General features: G+C 47.1%; 1 protein-coding gene across 1 annotated transcript in view; it reads right to left on the bottom strand.

Annotated features, from left to right (window-relative positions):
• The window catches only part of MTCL3 (MTCL family member 3), a 44,866-nt gene extending 25,041 nt beyond the window's left edge, over positions 1 to 19,825 (bottom strand). Inside the window, exons 1-3 of the mRNA XM_075046913.1 lie at positions 18,869 to 19,825; positions 18,292 to 18,516; positions 14,645 to 14,803 (exon numbers count right to left, since the gene is read on the bottom strand). Of these exons, the coding sequence (XP_074903014.1) occupies positions 14,645 to 14,803; positions 18,292 to 18,516; positions 18,869 to 19,825 (1,341 nt within the window). The remainder of the gene's footprint in view (positions 1 to 14,644; positions 14,804 to 18,291; positions 18,517 to 18,868) is intronic.
• Between the last annotated feature and the right edge of the window lie 945 nt (positions 19,826 to 20,770).

Below are 20,770 nucleotides of genomic sequence, written 5' to 3' on the forward strand. Positions count from 1 at the left end.
CCCTGCTTGGTGGCACATACCCGCCTCTGACCTCCTGTTCACTCACTGTGTTTTGCCTGAGAAGAAAGACAGCTTGGACAGACCATGAACTCTTCCTGTTTAACAGAAATAACCTGGAAACCATTTCCTTTGTCCCCTTCCAGGAGTGACCTTTTCTAACCCCTGTATGCTCTGCTGCAAAATGAGAAATTAGATTCTGCTTGTTAGTAACAAGTACAGACCACAGAGTTGAGAAAAAGCACAGACCAGTTGAGGCTGAAAGGGGCCTCTGGAGATCTAATCCAGTCCCCCTGCTCAGAGCAGAGTCAACTAAAACAGGCTTCTCGGAGCCATGTGCTGGGGGGGTCTGGAATATCTCCAAGGATGGAGACGCCTTCCTCTATAGGCGACGTGTTCAGTGCCCGACCACCTTCACAAAAAAAGTTCTTCATTTTCCTGTCACTGGACACCACTGAAAAGAGTTTGACTCCTTCTTCTTCACGCTCTCCTGTCAGGTATTTATACACGTTGGTAAGATTCACACACACACAGAGCCCCCTACTCCTCCTGTCAGGGCCCTGAGGGCACCCACAGGCCTTGACCAGCCTGACGCGGGGACTCCCCGCACACCCTGCCCACGGGCCCAGGACCCCCACTTCAGCTCAGCCCGGGGGGCTTCAGGTCCCGCTTAAGCTATGTGAGAGGGGTACGGGTCTCCAGCTCACCGCGGCTGTGCCTGCTCCCCGCCACGGACCCTGTTGATCTGGCCTTGACCTGCAGATTGCCTTCTCGGCTTCACCTCAGACCTGAACCTGCTGGGTAACCATGGCTCTTGTTTGAACCTGGCCACGAGCTCCGGGTCTGGGTACAGCGGCACTGGGCCTTGGCTGGCAACGCTTCTGTCCTGCCGGCTGCGTCACCGCCCGGCTCCCCACCCCACCGCGAGCCGCCAGCCCTCGCTGCTCCCCAACATCTCCAGGCTGAACAGTCCCAGCTCCCTCAGGCTCCCCTCCTACGACACGTGCTCTAATCCCTCAGTCATCTTCACAGCCGTTTGCTGGACTCTCTCCAGTGTGTCCATGTCTCCCTCGTACTGAGGAGCCCAGAACTGGACCCAGCACCCCAGGTGTGGCCTCACCAGTGCCGAGTGGAGGGGAAGGATCACCTCCCTCCATCTCCTGGTGACACACCTCCTCATGCAGCCCAGGACACCATTAGCCGCCTGTGCTGCCAAGGGCACATTGCTGGCTCACGGCCAAGTTGGTGTCCACCAGGACCCTCCCGTTCTTCTCCACAAAGCTGCTTTCCAGGCAATTCGCCCCCAGCCTGAACTGGTGCCTCGGGTTGTTCCTCCCCAGGTGCAGCCCTTAGTCCTTCTCTTTGCTGAATGTCACGACGCTCCTGTCAGCCCATTTCTCCAGCCTGCCGAGGTCCCTCCGAATGTCAGTAACGCTACCACAGGTATCAACCCCTCCACGGTTCTGTAGCGTATGCAAACTTGCTGAGGGTGCACTCAGCCTTATCGTCCAGGTTGGTAACGAAGGCGTTAAACACGACTGGCCAAGTGTTGATCCCTGGGGTCCTGCCGGAGGCCTGAGTGTGTTAATAGGGCTTCATCACCCTGACGAGCTTCAGCAGGGGCTCACACCCACACCCTGCTCATGGACCCAGCTCTCCTCAGATGCTTGAGTCCCTGCCCGAATTATGTTGTAGCTGTATCCCGCTCTGTCATAGCTGTGCGTGGCCATGGACTCTCCTGATCTTAACCCTGACCTGTGGCCTGACTTCCCGGCTTAGCCTTGTACTGGCCTCACCACTTACTTAATGATTGCTGGACCTGTGGATTGACTTCCCGGCTTAGTCTCAGACCCACCTTGTCACACAAACCTGTCGGATGATCTGGACACTTGGTTGATCCCAGCTGCCTTCCCCGGGCCATGTTCTGGTCACTTCTCTCAGGTACGGGCCCTGGCTGGTGGGGCCCCAGCCCTACAGGCTGTGTTATTGTGCCTGGCTCGGGGCTCCCCGTTCCTCAGAGCAGCTGGCCCTTGCTGCTCCCTGACAGGCACACCACTTGTCACCAGCCTCCATATGGACTTTGTGCTGCTGATCACAACTGTTTGAGCCTGCTAGTTCATCAGCCAGTTTTCAATCAACCTCACTGCCCATACTTCATCAGCTTGTCTAGGAGAACGTTATGAAAGATCGTGTCAAAAGCCTTACTAAAGTCAAGATAAACAACCTCTAGTGCTCTCCCCTCATCCACCAAGCTAGTCATCTCTTCGTAGAGGCCTATCAGTTTTGTCAAGCGTGATTTCCTCTTTTAAATCCATGCCGACTGTTTCAAATTACCTTCTCGGCTTTGGTATGTTTGGAAATAGTTTCCAGAATTATTTCTCCACCACCTTCCCAGGGATCTAGGCGAGGCTGACCCACACCCTCCTTCTTGCCCTTCCAGAAGACAGAAGTGACATTTGCTTTCTTTCAGTCCTCAGGAATCTCCCCTGATCACCATGATCTTTCGAAGATAATCAAGACTGGCCTTGCAATGACAATCAGCCAGCTCCCTCAGCACTCCATCAGGCCCCGTGGACTTGTGCATGCCCACTTTGTTTAAATGTTCCCTAACTTGGTCATCATCCATCAGGTGTAAGTCTTTCTTGCTCCAGACTTCCCTATTGATATCAGAGGCCTCGGATTCCTGAAGGCTGGTCTTACCAGCAAAAACCAATGCAAAGAAGATTCCCTGCACCATTCACCAGAGTGTACACGTTTTCCCTCATCTTCGTTTTGCTGCTGATACACCTGTAGAAGTCCTTCTTGTTGACCTTCAATGTCCTTCACCAGAACTCAGCTCCAGGTGAGTTTTGGCTTTTCTAACCCCATCCCTGTATATTTGGACAGTGTCTCTGCTTTTTTCTAGGATCACCTTTACTTGATTTCCTACACACTGGCATGGATCGCTCAAAAATCCACAACACTGCAACCAATAGCCTCACCATACTGCATAACTTTTTTTATTTTTAAGTGCATTGGAGACAAACACAAGAGACTTTATCAAGCACTTGCAACAAGCCATTTAAGTTGGATTACCTCTTTTTTGGGGGGAAAAAGGATGGCTTAGGCAACAACTTTCAAAGAAAAGGACCAAGACTTACAGTCCAATCAAAAGCCTAGATGTATCACACTACATCTTTTGCATCCTACTATGTGCCATTAGCACACTAGTAATCAAACGGTATTTTCTCTCTTTCAGGAACTACTCACTAATCATATATAGCAGCACATATAGAAGCTGTACTTGCTTCAGCTGGCTTTTCTGATTCTGTAAGAATTATGCTAGCCACCCAAGTTCTCAGAACCATCATTCTGAAGAAGTCATGAGTAATATATTGAATAGTAAACATAGCGATTTCTGTGGTAGTTTTGTTGCATATGGCTCTGTTGTCTCTGTTCCCATTTGAGGTTTTGCCCATCTCTTTCACCTGTTTTCACGCTGGAAACTGCACTGAGGTTACTCCCCGAGGGCCCATGCCATGCTCCAGAATAGCCATCTGTACGATGACAGGAGAAGGTTCTCCTTCCTCACACTGGCAGCTGAGTTCAGCTGAAACACAGGACAGCACTTACCTCCATGGTGCTACTTTCTGCTTACTGTCCTAAAGGCAGGACAAACTACCTAGGGCTGTGAGGCTCTGCCAAAGAGCCATCAGGAATGCAGGCACCTCAAAGATGCACTGGGAATTTCTATGTGTAGAATAACTAATAAATCTACTAGGCTACATACTGCCCAGATTTTTTAACTGTGGACTTGCTAGCAGCACCAGAAAATGTAAACACGGAAAACTGTTTCATGTGGGGTTGCTGAAGAGTTCAATTTAAGACTATGAGAAAGACAGCCCGAAGCCAGCAGCGAGCACACGCACTAAGTAAAAATAAAGCTGTGGTAATTTTCCTTTCAATCTGAAACATGCTCAGCTTTGACCTGTATCAGCACATTGCAAGTGCTGTTTTTCCAGGTGTTTTTTGAAAGGAGTTAAGTCCACAGTTAAGAAGTGGACACACAGTCCACCACGAACACAGTGGTATAAGGGGCAGAAATCATGTATTACTATTATTCATCAAAGCCTTGGTGAGACTTCCAGTAAGATTCTGACATTTGGTGTATATAGATTCTGTACGAAAACGTTTATCTGGACCTCCGGTTCAGCGCTTAGAAAATGACCCTGTTCTGCTTCCATAAAGCCTTCCAGCTGATAGAGAGCAATTTTGCAAAGTCATCTGGATTTCCTCTAAGTCTAGAGAAACGTGGCCTACTTCTATACTCCCCTTCGCACTCTTCTAGCAGTGCAAAGGGGTTGAATTTGGCCTCTCTATCATGCAATCTCTTTCTTTAAGAAACTACGCAAATCATACACAGTGTCTTACAAAAAAATTCCAGAGCTCTGCCAAAAATGACAAAATGGTCATAAATAAAATTATAGTTGGAATTTAAAAAACATAACATTATTAAAAAACATAAGTGAAACAACAACAAAAGAACCAATGTGGATTATGTACTGTCTATGGATACAACTATACATACAACTGTGAAAGGCAGCATGACATCTATCAACTGAAACTGGGAAGTGCAAAGTTAAAAATTTGTTTTCTGTGATTGAGGATCATTACAGACTCCTACAAAGCTTTATGTCTTTTCATAGAAAATCTGTAAACTTCTCAGGCTTACAAACAGCACAGTGCCAAAAAAAGATTAGGAGATGACTAAATGTAAACCAAGCGATACTGGATTTCCCAAACTTTCCTCTGTTTGTTAATGTGGTATGGTACTTTGAGGACCTTAGTGAAGTCGTTAGCAACACTGCCTCATTAGGTAATGAGATTTAGAAAGATCTTCTTTCTCCTTTAGATCTCAAGGAAGTCATACTCTAAAGTCCGAGGCAACAGAGATACATCTTCTCCAGCCTGCCCCACTGTGAGTTCATGCTCACAAACCATTTTCTCTGGTAACCGGTTACCATCCACCACCTGAGCCACTGTTACCGCATGGTCCATTACTCCCACAGACAACTGGACGTGCCAGTTGTGTTGGCTTTGTCGCTGCTTCTGGTTGCCCCTTGCCAGTAATTCTCAGCAGTAGCAATTCACATGGCAGCAATGGACTGGACTTGCTGTTCTGTGTCTCATTTGCCATCTCATCTGGCTCCATACCAAGCCAGAGACCCTTTGCCTAGTTTTTACACTAGTAAATGAAATGGTCAGGGACTGTTCTCAGGATCTGATGCCAACTGGCACTCCACAACTTGGTGTCCTTTCAGCTGCAATGACAATACAGCTAAACTCCCCCACAGCTTCCTCTCAAACAAGCATGACCGCATCCAACCCGTCAATCAGATACGAGCTCTGCCCCAGGCTAGACCCCAAATCATGCCCAAGCACTGAAGCAGTGGCAGCAGACCCAGGCTAAAACCATCTGAGGGATGTGCTAGCATTGCTTGCCTGTGCGTGGGCCCTTCCTTAGCCTGATTTACTTTACAAACCTAGTTGTCAACTAATGGAAGTAAATCTGTAGCAAAGAACAACTTTGAGAAGCATGACCCAAGCAAAAAAATGGTCTCAGGTGCTGACTTGAGACCAGACTGTAGGGACTCATGTCCTTTCTCTAACACAGAGTTTCTATGTGTTTGGAAACTCAGCTTTTATTCTGTGACTCCGTTCTGGTTAGGTCATTACTTTTCTTTTTTCTTTTTCTTTTTTTTTTTTTTTTTTTTTTTACACAGAGCTTACTGCAAAGAGACTCTGATATTACTTGGAGACTGTATGTAGTATCAGTAATAACAACTTTGACAAGAGAACTTGCAAATCTAAGAATGCTCATATTCATCACAGGAAGGAAAGAAAATAAGGTAACACTGCCACAAGGAAGGGACTCCCATGCCCCCATTAAACCAGAGAAGTAGCATTAAGTTTACAGATGCAAAAGAATTGATCAAACTTAACTTTGGTTTTTAATGGTTAAATTCTTTTCTGTTTTAGACATATTCCAGTACACTCTTTTTACTACAGTTGCCACTCTTTCATTATTAATTCCTCATTAGCAAGCAATCCTGCCACTCCTTTTACACATCCTTGCAAACTTTAAGACAATTCAACAGGAATCCACAAGGCAGCACACCAGCTTCAATGACTGAAAAAAATTGCCTCTAGGCATCTTTACTCACAAAACCTCTTCACAATAAGATATTTATAGAGCTTTATTCTTTTGAAATCATTCATTATTTCTTACATATGTTTTGGAGCTATATTATTATTGACATCAGGCTGTTCGGTTTTGATAAACTGTCTTGAAGCAAATGGCTCATGTGAATTCCTGATGGTTGATACATAATTAAAATGTAATTTTATGAGGTTTAAGTGTAAACTGCTTCGCAGATGCATGTATTTTTTTTCCTGTTTATGGCAGGATATTTTCAGACAATTACTACCACAGATTTTGTAACAAATTCATTTCTTTCTGCATTATGATTCTTTTCCCATATTCAAAGAACTAAACTGAAGTAAACTCTGCTTATCTTGCTCACTGTGAAATCTGTGGAACCGATCACAGTGTGCTCTGAGCAAAGATGTCAGAATCACACCCTCACAGATGATGAATAGCATCCCTGCCGAGTACTGTTTTTAAAGGAACAAAATATTTGGGCAGGACACCAAAGGCAACAGAATTTCACACAAGTAAGTCTGACAGAAGTGACTGGGGGTTCTGCATCTGTGGGGATGTGGTGCTTAGAGAATCACTGAGCCGTGCTTGGAGACAGAGGACTTTTCTGCTTTCTCCTGTATAAGCTCAGGCAGAGACTTGTTTCTCATCTCTTTAAAAACAACAACCCTCCTCATTGTCCTGTTCTTTTCACCAAAGCAAATTGAATTTTCATGAGGCGACAAACTGAGATTCCAGATCATGGAAACCCTCTGCTTAAAGGCACTTTTAGTAGAAGTGTCGCTGATAGATTTGATATTTGGGTCCTCCAAAAGACCCAAGGAAGAAACCAGGCTTGTGAGAGACCTATTAAATCCTCCCCTGCTGCCATCTGGTGCCAGGAGCAAGTAAATTACTGTAACTCTTCGAAGAGTACCGTTTACTACACTGATCCTGTGAAGCTGATAAGGGGCATCAGCAGGCGTACCAGCGTCTCATCTCTCTCTCTGCCTTGTCCCTAGTCCCTCCATTACCAGCTGTTTGAAATGAGGCTCAGACTCTGAAGAGAAATGAAAAGACAAGGTGCAATTAGGAAGTGCTTGGGGGACAGCATGATGGAGGAGACTCAAACTTTCCTTTGCAAAGCATCTCGAGTGACTTGTATACGTGCAGCATGGGCAACAAACAGAAGCTAGGAATCCATGAATATTTACATCGCTATGACCGCACTGGGATCACAGAGACATGATGGGATAGCTCACATGCCTGGAGTGCAGCCATGGATTGATAAAAACTCTGAGGGTGAGGAAGAAGGGTTGTGCTCAACACAAAAGAGCAGTTCAATTGCATGTAGCATTGCCTTGTAATGGGTGATGGGCCAGCTGTGAGCTATCGGTAAGAATCAGAGAACAGAGAAGCATCGGTGGCATCACTTGGGGTATCTTCTAGAGACCATCTGATGAATAAGAGGAAATAGATGAAGCGTTTTTCAGACAACTAGAAGACATCACATGATTTCTGCAATGGATTGAAGACAATTTTTGCCACAGGTGGTAAGTCAGCTGTGGCAATCACTTTGAATGGACCTCTTGCAAATAGGGAAGCATTGATCAGGGGATTGATGGCCAATGGTAGCACTGGCAGTCCCAACTGTCCGATCGTGAAGTTTAAGGTCCTGAGCGAAGGGACCAAGAAAAATAGCAGATGAGAAAGTTTCAATTCTGAAGGCATCCAAAAACGTAATGGTGCTGTTGGATATGGTTGCCCTGCCTATTGGAAATCTTGCAAACCACCACCCATTATGAGACTTGTTTCCAGTTTCTTACAAGCTCACCACGTTTTGGATGGTGCAGATTTTCCACACCAAGCATCTATCTCAGGATAAGTTATCAACATTGTTAGTATTTTGGAAAATTTCAGCAAAACTATTCAGCTCTTTCCAAGAAAAGAATATCCAGGTTTGCTCATATGAAATTATTCTAGCAACTATTCTTTTGAGAAGTTCCAGTACGCCTGTGCTCTGGAACATTTTTGTCTGTATATGATATATACCTCATACTTTTCTAATTCATCCAAATCATGTCTGGCCAAACCATAACCTTCTAGAAATCTTCCATTCCTATACATTACCAAGGAATTATTTCTTGGAGTTTACCAGTTCAAATTGCTGAAAATTCTGTATTTACAAACTACCACATCCTCTCACACCCCAGCTCTCGATCTGCACATTTTCTCCAGCTGACAGATTATGTTCCAACTCCAGGCCAGAAGGCAAAGCCTAACTAGTCCTGCAATTGTTGCTCCATGCAGGTCTAGATGAAGCTGAGGCTAGGCATTAGAACCAGAAACCTTTTCTCCAGTGCTCACAGTGATTGATAGAGTTGCTGTTTCCTAGCACAGTGAGTGATCCTCCACTGCTCTCAGTCCAGATGCAAAAGTGAAGAACTAAGGCTTGGAAACAAGGAAAGGAACAGAACAAACCAAGGAAGCTTGGCAAATTTGTATGAGGGGATGGAAGAATCAGGGGAAAAGGACAAATTTCACAGAAGAGAGAAGCTGTAACTAAGAAATGGGGACAATATACTTCGAGTAGAATAAGAGGAAAATGAACTGGAAAAGACTTGAAATCCAAGGAGGAGATTGGACACTCATGAAGAGTTGAGAAGATGCAGGGAAGGAGGGAGTGGAAGGGAGGACAAGACTGGGACTCAGGAACCAGAACACAGCAAAATAGCCACTACTATAAGACACACATATACACACACACAAAAAAAAAAAAAAACCAACAAAAAACCCACAAAACCAGAAATAAGATCAAGACCAAGAGAGAGAACCTGGAGAATCTGAGACATTGTGAGTTATAGGAGAAAGACTGGAAATAAGTGATTGTGGTTAAATGGCAGGAGAAGGGGCTTAGAGAAAGGGCTGTGAGAAAGGAGAGACACTGGATTTTTATCAGAGAGACATAGTTGGCAAGCTGATATAGGTGATCAAGGGGACTGGGACAAGATCATCCCTCACCAGTTCTTTTCACAGCTCTCCAGTTTTTGGTTTGGGGTTTTTTCATGTGTGTGTGTGTGTGTGTGTGTGTGTGTGTGTTCGGGTTTGTTGCGGTTTTTTTACAGCAGCTTTTGTTGTGAAATTTCCAGCTACCCTCCTGATTTCTTTGCAGCCTGAGCACTTAAGAGATGTATAGAGAGCTAATCTGTGCATTAAAAGGGCAGGCAAAGGTTGTAAGGGCAAGCAGAAAGGTGTAATTACTTTCCTGTGGTCCTGCAGCAGGTTAGTATCAAAATCAGGAACAGAATTCAGATTCCTCCTCCCAGCTCCAGTGCCCAGTTCCCCAGACCCTGCCGCCTTCTTCCACCTCCCTGCAGCATACAAACCAGACTGACTGACAAGACAGGTAACACTCCAGTAAAACACAGACCCATGGAGGGAGGCATAAACTCCTCTGCCTGCAGTCTGAACTGAAGGGACAAAAGGCATCTCTGGTTCACATGTCATGTAGCCATGGTTATTGCAAACTCTGTATCTGAGCTAATAACCTATGCTTAGAAGAAGAAAATGGTAGCTTGACAACATCACCCTAATGGGGCTGTAAGAACTGAGCTGTCTTGCATCTGCGCAGCTTGAAGCACTAGCAGAGCAATCTATTTCTATCCAGAAAGACATATGTCTCTGAAAAACACTGTGCCTCTTGCAATTACGCATGTCCGTTGCAGTGAGGATTTGTAAGGCCCAGGGTCCACTACATCTGTCATATTCTCCCCCTACTTCATTTGGCTCACAACATACCATCTAAAGCATGGCTAACTGGGCATTTCCTACATAGCTATAGCAAATGTATGAATTCTTCATTTATGCTAAGATCATAAAAAGCTCTACAAGAGTAAGTTAGGCTTTAAAAAATGGTTACCAACAAATTAATGAACATTAATTAATTAATTAACAAATCATTAACAATTCTTTATATCTGAAAAAATTACACCTAGCTACACTTGGTTTCTCTTTCTTCTAAGAAACAATTTCTCTACTTTGTTTTCAGCTTCGCAAAAAGCATTACAATTAAACAACTAATAAAGAGGAAATCGGCAGCAGTTGCTACAAATAAATTCCGAGAACTGACAACACAGATGAAAAATCTCGTCTTTCTGTGTGGATGTATGCAGGAATAACACTAAATGAAATAGCTGCAGGTTGGGGAACTGAAAGTAGAAGTAACTGATAGAAAATGTATGCTTTGCTGGAACACCTTCCAAATCCTGGATGCTTGCAAGCTACTGCTGCCATCAACAACAACTTCTATTTGTCATGGAATATATCATAACTATTTTTTTCAAAAGCTCCAAACCCAGGAAGCAAACAGCAATGATCTCTCTCTATTAATGGACTAATACATTCACAAGTCTATATTCACCCAAATGTTTACTGGAGAACTCTAGATTTGTCTCTACATGAACACATCTGCTAGCATTTATCTTTTATACATGTTTCCAGTCAAGTTTACCACGCTTTTTAGAACAATATAGAATCCACACAGAGAGAACTTTGGCTTTGGTCCTGCTCTAGAGACTACCTAAGAAAAAATTATGCTTCTGCCTCCAACATTTTCTATTAAGTCTTTTAACCATTCTCTGCTATCTCACACTGTTCATTATAAAAGGAGAACAAATTTCCCATGGCAGTTATACATAAATAGATTTTAACAAGAATGGAAAGTTTTGTGGTTTTGCAGTACCTTTGATGACATAAAAGTACAGAAATCAGTCATTACATGCTCTGAGCCCTGTTATTATGCTGTAAAATAAAAATGCTTCCTTGTCTTTGGAGATTAACTCTCCCATTAATTCTAGGCTCAGTAAAGTGAAGATCACAATCCAGACAAAAGGCCTTGATTCTGTATTTCTATTTACGCTGAGCAGAACTTCCTTAAGCAGGAGTTTCCATTGGTTATAAGGGCTGTACTGAAATGAGAAAGGGTTGTAAACCCATGAAACTAGAGGAAATAACTCACAAGCAAATAGAAAAATAACATTACAACTACCTGCCAATGACATTTAAGATGCATGAAACATTCGATTGCCAGAGAAGAAGAAAAGGCATTTGTCACAGAAAAATTCTAATGCACTTCAGACTGCTTTAGGTTGTTTTCATTGTTGTTTCATGTTAACATTCTTATAGCTTCTTCACAGATTCTAAGTTTCAAGTCTGTAAGAATTAGTATTCTTCACCAGCATCCTTCCATCAGTCCCCCCAGTCATGGCATGCTTGCAAAGTGTGTAATAATTTGGCTTCACTTCAAACTTGCTTTTCTCTGACTTGCACTTCCTCAACCATCCTCCAACTTCCCCCATGCTGTGCTCAAAGTCCTAGCCTGAAAAACAGCCTTCTCCTACTGAAAGGCACTCAGCAGCCTGTTCGAAATACATAAATGAAAACTCCTGCCTAATTATGATGACACATATAATGACTGGGCATGGCAGTTCTCCTCTCCAGTTCAGTATAAGGATGTTGTACTGGTTTTATGTGGCAAGGTTTTGGTAGTGGGGGGGGTTACAGGGGTGGCTTCTGTAAGAAGCTGCTGGAAGCTTCCCCTGTGTTCGAGAGAGAGCGAGCCCATACCAGCCGGCTCTAAGACGGACCCGCCGCCGGCCAAGGCCGAGCCAATCAGTGATAGTGGTAACACCTCTGTGATAACATTTTTAAGAAGGAAAAAAAAGTTGGGATGCGGAAAACAGCCGCTGGAGAGAGGAGTGAGAACATGTAAGAGAAACAAGCCTGCGGACACCAAGGTCAGTGAAGAAGGAGGGGGAGGAGATGCTCCAGGCGCCGGAGCAGAGATTCCCCTGCAGCCCGTGGTGAAGACTGTGGTGAGGCAGGTTGCCCTTCTGCAGCCCATGGAGGTCCATGGTGGAGCAGATCTCCACCTGCAGCCTGTGGAGGACCCCACGCCGGAGCAGGTGGGTGTCTGAAGGAGGCTGTGACCCCGTGGGAACCCCGCGCTGGAGCAGGTTCCTGGCAGGACCTGTGGATCTGCGGAGAGAGGAGCCCATGGAGCAGGTTTTCTGGCAGGACTTGTGACCCCGTGGGGGACCCGCGCTGGAGCAGTGTGCTCCTGAAGGACTGCACACCATGGAAAGGACCCATGCTGGAGCAGTTCATGAAGAGCTGCAGCCCGTGGGAATGGCCCACGTTGGAGACGTTCGTGGAGGACTGTCTCCCGTGGGTGGGACCCCACGCTGGAGCGGGGGAAGAGTGTGATAAGCCCTCGCCCTGAGGAGGTGAAGCGGCAGAAAATAACATGTGATGACCGTAAACGCCATCCCTGTCCCCCTTGTGCCGCTGGGGGGGCTTGGTGGAGAAATCTGGGAGTGAAGTTGTGCCCGGGAAGAAGGGAGGGGTGGTGGTAAGGTGTTCTGAGATTTCGCTTTATTTCTCATTACCTTACTCTGGCTGATTTGTAATAAATTGAGCTAATTTTCCCTAAGCTGAGTCTGTTTTGCCCGTGACGGTAATTAGTGAATGATCTCTCCTGTCCTTATCTCGACCCGCAAGCTTTTTGTTATATTTTTCTCTCCCCTGTCCAGCTGAGGATGGGGGAGTGATAGAACGGCTTTGGTGGGCACCTGGCATCTAGCCAGGGTCAACCCATCACAGATGTATTTCTGACTCTTTGTCCACTCCACCTCTGCTCTGGCGTAAAGTCTTACTGCATTTTTCCATTTTGGCTCAGTGCCCCCGATCTGTGCTAGTGGGAATCACCCATCTGTTTCAGCTTCATGAAAACAGTACTGTGTAGAAGAGCCCCTAGCTCTTGAAAACTTGACACTCTCCTTTCTCCTGGAGTCTTCAGTATCCTTCCACTGATACCAACAGCAAAGACAGAAAGGGGCAAACACCTAACCCAAAGAAAGAAGTGGAGAGCAGCGTGAGAGCCACAGAACCATAGTTCAGCATAGTGGGCCAGAGGGAAGAATCAGGGTAAGGAGAAAGTGACTACTGATGACAAAGAAGCCTACTTATTGGGTTAATTTCCTGCAGGTACACAGCTCCCAAAGGACATAAGCTATTAAATTGCCACGCACTTCATTGTAATCCAAAGACGCGTATGAAGCAGCAAGGCAAAAGAAGCTTACAGTGGTGCAACCTACTAGAGGGTAGGAGGAAAGGATCCAGAAATGGGAATCTACAAGTAAGTTGGGTCTGAATGGACAAGAAAAATGAAAAATTTGGAGTAAAGCCAAGCTTAACAACAAGCTGTAAGGATAATTGCAGAAAGATCATGCTCTTATAAAGAAGATGGTCCTGGAAACCGAGTTGCATTTGATGGCAGAAGCCAGAGTGAAAAGGGAAGAAGAAAGTCTCAGGCAGAGGGGAAGGAAGCTGAATAAGTTCAGATTTCGTGCCCTTTTCAAATCTGCAATTATCTGGAAAAGCAGCAGAAGGTGGGAAAAAGCCACCTGTTTATCCTCTACTAACATGTTTGAAATTCAGTTCTTGTAAAGAAAACATATGAATATTTTTAATACTACATCACTTAAAGTAAGCACTTGCAGTTCCTAAAAATACTGTAACTTAGCATACAACTGAAAATTCCCCGCCTTTCTTAGCAACTGAAATACATCTCTTCTGTTTCATACAAGATCAAAGTGGACATTGGCATTCCTGCTAGGGAATACTACTAAAAGTGAAAATCAGTGGCATTCACTGAATTTTGAACACTGAACTGGAGAGCTGTTTCTAAAATCTGTTCTGAGAAGTCATTCTTAGTCAACAGTTTCTCTTTTTACTGCATGCTTTGTTATCTCTGCCGGCCAAGCTATTACTGCTCTAATACAATTTTCTGCTTACTTAATGGCACAGTATCTTGCATCTATATAATGGTGAATGGTGTAATTTTGAAGATGAATTAGATATAATGTAAAATTATGCTCAGACTGAAAGGCCAGGTAGAGTCTCTCACTTCCCAATACTCCAAAGAGCATGACTGAACAAGATGGGGAGGTGGCTAGATCCCCAGCCTCCGTGTGCCTACTAGTCCCTAGTAGTAGTTAGCAAGGGAAAATACTGGTCTTTGTAAAAACATGTGGGGAACATCATCTGCAAAGTTAGATGCCCCGACTCCCTCCAGCACTCTTTCTGCATGTCTCTTAAGGTAAGTAGAATGCCTCAAAGCCTCTGAACTCTGTTACCATCAGTTCCACATTTCCCTCCTTGTATAGGAAAAACAAAACCATAGTTTGGTTTCCATTTGGCCTAGGAAACACCAAATATTTTAGTTTGCTCTCAGCTTCCCAATCACCAAGCTGTACTTCAGCACTCTTTGCAGCTTTCAGCTTTTGCCTGCTGTATTTTGTTGCCGTATTTTTGCCCCCAAAACAAGTTATAGGAAGAAAAACAGTTAGTTCAGCAACAAGAATTTGAGAACTTCAAATACTTTGTGTAGAAACAAAAAGCAACACTAACCTCTTTCATTTTTTCCAGTTCATTCTGTAGTGCTTGTTTGGCAATTTCAACTTCTATAAGCTGCTGTCTTAATTTTTCATTTTCATCTTCTGTTACAGTACGTTTTTCTTCCACGTTTTCTAACTCATGATGAAGTCTCACCGATACATCTTTCGCAACCTAAATGAAATGGTATTTCAAAAGAAAGATTAAAAAAGAAGAATTACTGCTGCAATTCTTAGTGCCTAAGCAAGCACTTAGAGGTTAATTCTGGATGTTTTGATGGAAGCGGTATGTAAGGAAACATGTAGACAAGGACATCTACAGACAGAATTCTAAATTATTCCAAATTCAAGCCAATTCCTTCCAAAAAATGGTACACTATTCCTATGGACTTCACTGGGGACCACATTAGACACTAAACCCCAACTCCTTCCTAGGTTCTGTTACGTCAACGGTGCAACTGGACCTTCATTATTCCTGGAGACAGTGCAGCATCTATTTTCTCTCGACCACTGCTAGCTAATGTTTTTCAATGCACTAAGGCATATGCCCTTCCAACACTCGACATGCAGAAGCATCTAAAAGCAAGGGCCACCTTCTCCAGGCCTTCCCCACCTGTGCCTTGTATAGGAGCACAAATGGACACATCTTTATTTTGACCCTGCTAGTTTCTCTCTCCTTCATGGACAGTTAATCTAAATATCTGGTATGTACTACTATTGGTTCATTTGAAGAGTAAAATATGAACAAACAACATTTTTACTGATGTTGTGTTCACCCGAAAGATGTCCAATGATGGACATAAAATGAAAATGAACACTAAGGTTTTGGGGTTTGGGTTTGGTTTAATGCATTTTCACAGGAATAGAGTTAAAAGGCACATGCCAAGATGTAATTCCTCTTCTTCATGTGAAGTATTGAGGATTTTGCTATTCAAGCCACTAGGACTGTATTTTGTGAAACCACCAGAAACTACAATCATGCACCAAAAATATTTAAATATACACTAATCACGGTTATGATGGGGATTTAGACACATAGTTTGAAAAGCCTAATGTCCTGCTTTTTTTAGAACATTGGAAAGTATAATTGATCTTTCTTAGCATTAGCTAGGGGAGCTGAGAGCTATCCTTTATGGCTTTCACTAGAACGATCTTTATGCTTTTATGTCAAAGAACTCTCTTTGTCATACTAAAACTCTAAAGAAAAAAATAATTTTAAGCAAGCAGTCTAGAAGAATCCGATCTATCAGAAAACAGCAGCAGCAAGTGACTCAGCCTCCCCTGACAAGAAACCCAGTGTGTGTGAATTACAGATACAACACTGCAGTGTAGCACAAGATCATTCACTAACCTCCCCCACAGCACACGCACTCAAGACACATAATGCCCAACAGAAAGAGCGAGTGGAGGGGAATTTCAATTATAACCATACTCCGAAGAGACTGCAGGATGAGCTGAGAATCACACCACAGGGCTACAGCTTGATGTCTTTTCCTCCACTCGGTATTAAACTGCTCATCTTGTTGTCCAACCAACGTAAGTGGAAAATCATGGGGGACATTTTTAACAGCATCCTATCAGAATCTGTCTTCAGTCCATAGATACAGTCTGGCTCGGTAAATACAACCAAATAACAAAACCATTACTGGTAGTGATTTTTTGACACAAAATTTGGTGGAGTAGCAATTAAGGCAGGGAAATCCTACAGAGCATTCTAGATCACATGGGAAATGGGACTCATTTATGCAAGATGCATTTTAATACAGCTATATGCAAGACTGTATCTCTGAAGGATTAAGTCCCCTAATATATTACCCATGCAAAATAAACAATGTTATTATGCTTAGAAATTCTTCAGAAGAGGTCTTGGGTACACTACAGAGAACTGCAGATGAGTTACAACTATGGTTAGCCAGCACCCGGAATTCAACTGGGCAGAAATTTGGCATTAGACATCCATCCCTACTCCAAAGCAGAACACATTCACAATCTGTGGGAACACTTTGCAAAAACACTATTCCTTTCCAAAGAGTCAGTCGTATGGTTATTGGGAAAGACATGGGAGAAATCCTAGTTAAAGTGAGCCCTTTGTCCAGCTCAACCTAAGGCCTTAGCTGCTGTCTCCTCTATTGCAGGCGAGCACCTCACCGGAGGTGCCCTCACCATTTGCCTCCCAGGCCCTGCGCATGTATGACTTGTTAATACAAAGCAACATTGAGCCAACAAAGAAATCAACTCTATAAGCTCTATAACTCTATAAGCTGGAATCACAATATTCACTTGGGACATGAAGGCTCACATTCAAATTCTGCCCGCAAAGGTGCATGTCTCAACTATTCACCTAAGCATCCTTCTGAATGTGCAAAACATCCCTCGTTTCTATCAGAAATTCCCCTGACAAAGGAGTTGTTTTGCTTCTGACCAGGAAGACACTATTTTGACAAAAGCCACCCGGACGGCTGTACTTACAGAACCGTCACAGCCACAACAGCAAACATGGGTTTGAAATACATACAGAAAAGGAATATCAAACAGAAATAGAGAGAAAGATATTAGCATTTTAAATGGCATTAGTGAGAAAATTACTGATACATGTCTTGGACTGGTTTCTACAGTTTAATAAGAATGATGACAAGCTGGAAATTATTCAGAAAAGATGATCCAAGTCTGTAAACCAGGCCTGGGAATAGCAGACTCTCAACCCATTATACTGATCAGAAAGAAGTTTGAAAATTACCTTCTTCCTGATCATGTATTAACTTAGCATTTCCAACTGCAGTCCACAGAATCCAATGAGCCATAGTTAACTAGAGTCCTAGGCAGAAGCGTGGTCAATAAGCTCACATTTGCTAAAAGAGGTCTGAACTTCCATGAGAAATGGCAGGAGACCAGTCAACTGAAAAAGTTTAGGAGTCCTGATTCAGTAGCAGCCTTCACAAAGTCTAGTGGACGGAAGCAGAAATTAAACAACTTCCAACTAGCACAAGAAAGGGGTTTTTTTTCTGTAATTGGACCAATCTAGAATGGAAATGATGGATATTTTACCAACGGCAATCTTTAAACAAGGACTGAAGCTTTTCCTCAACAACAGGCTGTGGTTCATTCAGACATTATAGATGAAATACAGTTGATTACACACTGAAATTTGATGGGTTGTGTCTATGGTTTCAGGGGGATGTGGAAAATCCTGGCTTCACTAAAGATAACAGCAGTTTTTCCACTGACACCAATGGAGTCAGGATTTTCTGTTGTGGCTCTGCAAGTATTCAATCCGCCAGTCCTCTGAAATCTTTACTATAGAGTACCATAATCCCCTCAAAGTCAGTGGGACTATTCGGTGAGGTTGGTTTAATTTTGCAGTGGTAGGGTATGTCTCGTGTTTGTCGTAAAAGATCCAAGACCTCTAGATCCTAATTTGTATTTGAGTTGCTTCTTGCACATTAACTTCACAAAAAATTATCGGACTAAAGCTGAAAATAGCCTACCTACGTACCGAAGGGCTTCTGTTACCGAGGTGAGCTTGGCCATTGCTATCCTGTGAGCTGCACTGGGTGCAGAGCGTACGACAGAAGGGATGGAAATGCCTGAGTCATGAGGACCGAGAGCACGGCCGTGTCTCCGTCCGAGGCGCTCCCTCCCCTCGACACCTGCTCACGCCTGTACCTTGAGGTCCTGCTCCATGCTGCGCAGGAGCTCGCCGTCGATCTCGCCGGTCTGGGCGTAGCGCAGCCTCTTGCGCTCGGCCTTGCGCAGCCGGTACTGAAGGATCCGGCAGTTCTTGTTGGCTCGCTCCAGTTCGTGGCGCATTTCTTGAAGCTGACAAGCGTCCTCCTCGAAGAAACTGTCCCTCATCTCGTCCATCTCTGTCCTCAGCTCGTCTATCTCATTCTGGCACCGGGGCGAGAGGGGGACAAGGACGCAACAGGTGGGTCAAAAGCACAAATGCCAGCCGGTAGAGGGGAAGACGGCCGAAACGGAGCTCCTGCCCGCAGGGACGCACCAGCTAAACACAACCCAGCTCACGAAAAGCACCGCAAAGCAGCGGAGAAGTGCCGCCGCCCGCCCGCCCCACCACCGGGCCCTCTTCGCTCTGCCTCCAGCGCTAGCGCCGGCCGAGAGGCAGCCGGGGAAGCCTCCTCCCGGCGCGGGGGTGGGAGGCCGCCCGCTCCCGGTTCCCCCCCCCGACCCTCCCCGGCCCCGGTTCTCCCCCCCCTCCCCGCCGCCGCCCCCGGCCCCTCACCTTGAGGCTCTCGTTCTCCTCCCGCAGCTTCTCCATCTCTTCCTGCATCTCCTCCTGCAGCTGCGGGCTCAGGCAGCCCTCGGGGCCGCCGCTCCTGCCGCCTCCTCCCGCCTCGCCCTGCCGCAGCCCCTCCGCCCCCGCCGCCGCCATGGCAGAGGGCGAGGAGGCGGAGGCGGCCGGGGGAGTCTCGGCCGGGGCGGCGGCCGCGGAGGCGGAGGAGGAGGCGGAGGAGGAGGAGGAGGAGGAGGAAGCGCTGCCGCTGTGGTTGCTGCCCTTGGTTTGCATCTGGGCGGCCGCCGCCAGCCCCTTCCTGAGGTGGAACTGGATGAGCTCACTTTGCAGGCATCCCTCCTTCCAGTACCCGCCGCCGCCCGCCGCCCCGCGGCCCTTCCCCGCGCCCGAGGAAGACGCCGGAGGCGCCGGGGCCGCCTCCCCCGCGCCCTTCAGCGGAGACCGCCCCGCTTTCCCCCGCCACTGCCTGGGCGGCGGCGGCGGCGGCGGCGGCGGCGGCTGCGGAGCCACCGCCCCCTCCCGCTCCCCCCCGCCTCCTCCTGCAGGGGGCGCCTCCTCGGCGGCCCGCGGCCCCGGCGGCCCCGGCGGCGGCTCCTCGGCGGCGGCGGCGGGTTTGCCGGCGGCGGCGGCGGGCGGCGGTTCAGCACCGGCGCCGGCTTGGACAGCTCCCGCCGGCCCCGCGCAGCGCGGCGCCTTGTCGGCGGCGCGGCCGCGGGCGGCTCTGGGGGCCGGGGCCGGCGGCGATCGCGCCGAGGCGGCTTTGGCGGCGGGCGGGAGGCGGGAGGCGGCGGCGGCGGCGGGCGGCGGGCGGAGGGGGGTGTCGCGGGCCCTGGCCGGCGAGGAGGCTCGCTGCTGCTGCTTCTTGCTGCCGCCGCTGCCGCCGCTGCTGCCCTCGGGGTGGAGGCGAGGCTCGGCGGCTGCGCCCCCTGCAGGCGGCTGGCTCATGGCGGCGGCTATCTCGGGGAGACGTCCATCACCGGCGGCGCCCTCCTCCTCCGCCTCCGCCGCCGCCGCCGCCGCCCTGAGAGCTGCGAGGGGAGAAGCGGGAGAAGGCGGTCGGCGTGGCGACCGGGGGGGAGGCCGCCGCCGCGCCCCGTCCGCTCCCCGAGCCGCGGCCCGGCCCCCGCCGCCCGCCCTCGGCCTTCCCTCCCGCTGCTGCCTCGCTGCCGAGGCCGGAGGAGCCGCCCGGGGCTGCCGCCGCGGCCGCCCGCCTCCTCCTCGGCCCCTTCCAGGTGTCTGCGGGGGCCGAGCGAGGACAGGCGGCTCCGCAAAGGGGCCGCAGCCTGCGAGCGACAGCGGCGTTCCCTTCGGCTTCGACGGCGACGAGGCCAGGCCTCCGACACTCGGGAATCGAGGGCCGTAGAGGAAAAGGGGGCCCCTCGAGCAGCTTCTAAACCCAGACCTGCCCCTGCTTGGTTTCCAGAGGCGTTGTCAGGCCTCCAGACTCAGCCAGGTTTGGTGCGGGTTGTGCTGACGTAGGGCTGAGGCATAATCTCTCCGGCAGATTTTCAGGTCAGAGGAAGCAAGGACTACACCCTCGCCCAGCGCGAGATGGTACGGGGTGTTTGCCGAAGGGTGCTCACGTGGCGATTCCCCCCCGTAGTGGCAAAACCAGAGTTTTCATGGCCACAGCAGATCATTAAAAAGGGCTGTGAAAGGCCACATCGTGCTGCTACCGTTCCTTAATATATGCTGAAAATAATGGCTATGATCCACAAACTGCTTTCACATAGCCTTTATTCAACTCTCCTTAAAGGCAAAACACCGGCAAAAGTAGAAACGGCAGCATTCCCAATACGGCCTAACGATTCCCTCCTAGAACACGGCTTAACCATTCCCTGCTAGAAGAGGGAATAAAGAAAGAAACACGACTGGGCAAAGTCAATGTAG

This window comes from Buteo buteo, chromosome 15 (genome assembly GCF_964188355.1).
Source record: "Buteo buteo chromosome 15, bButBut1.hap1.1, whole genome shotgun sequence".
NCBI lineage: Eukaryota > Metazoa > Chordata > Aves > Accipitriformes > Accipitridae > Buteo > Buteo buteo.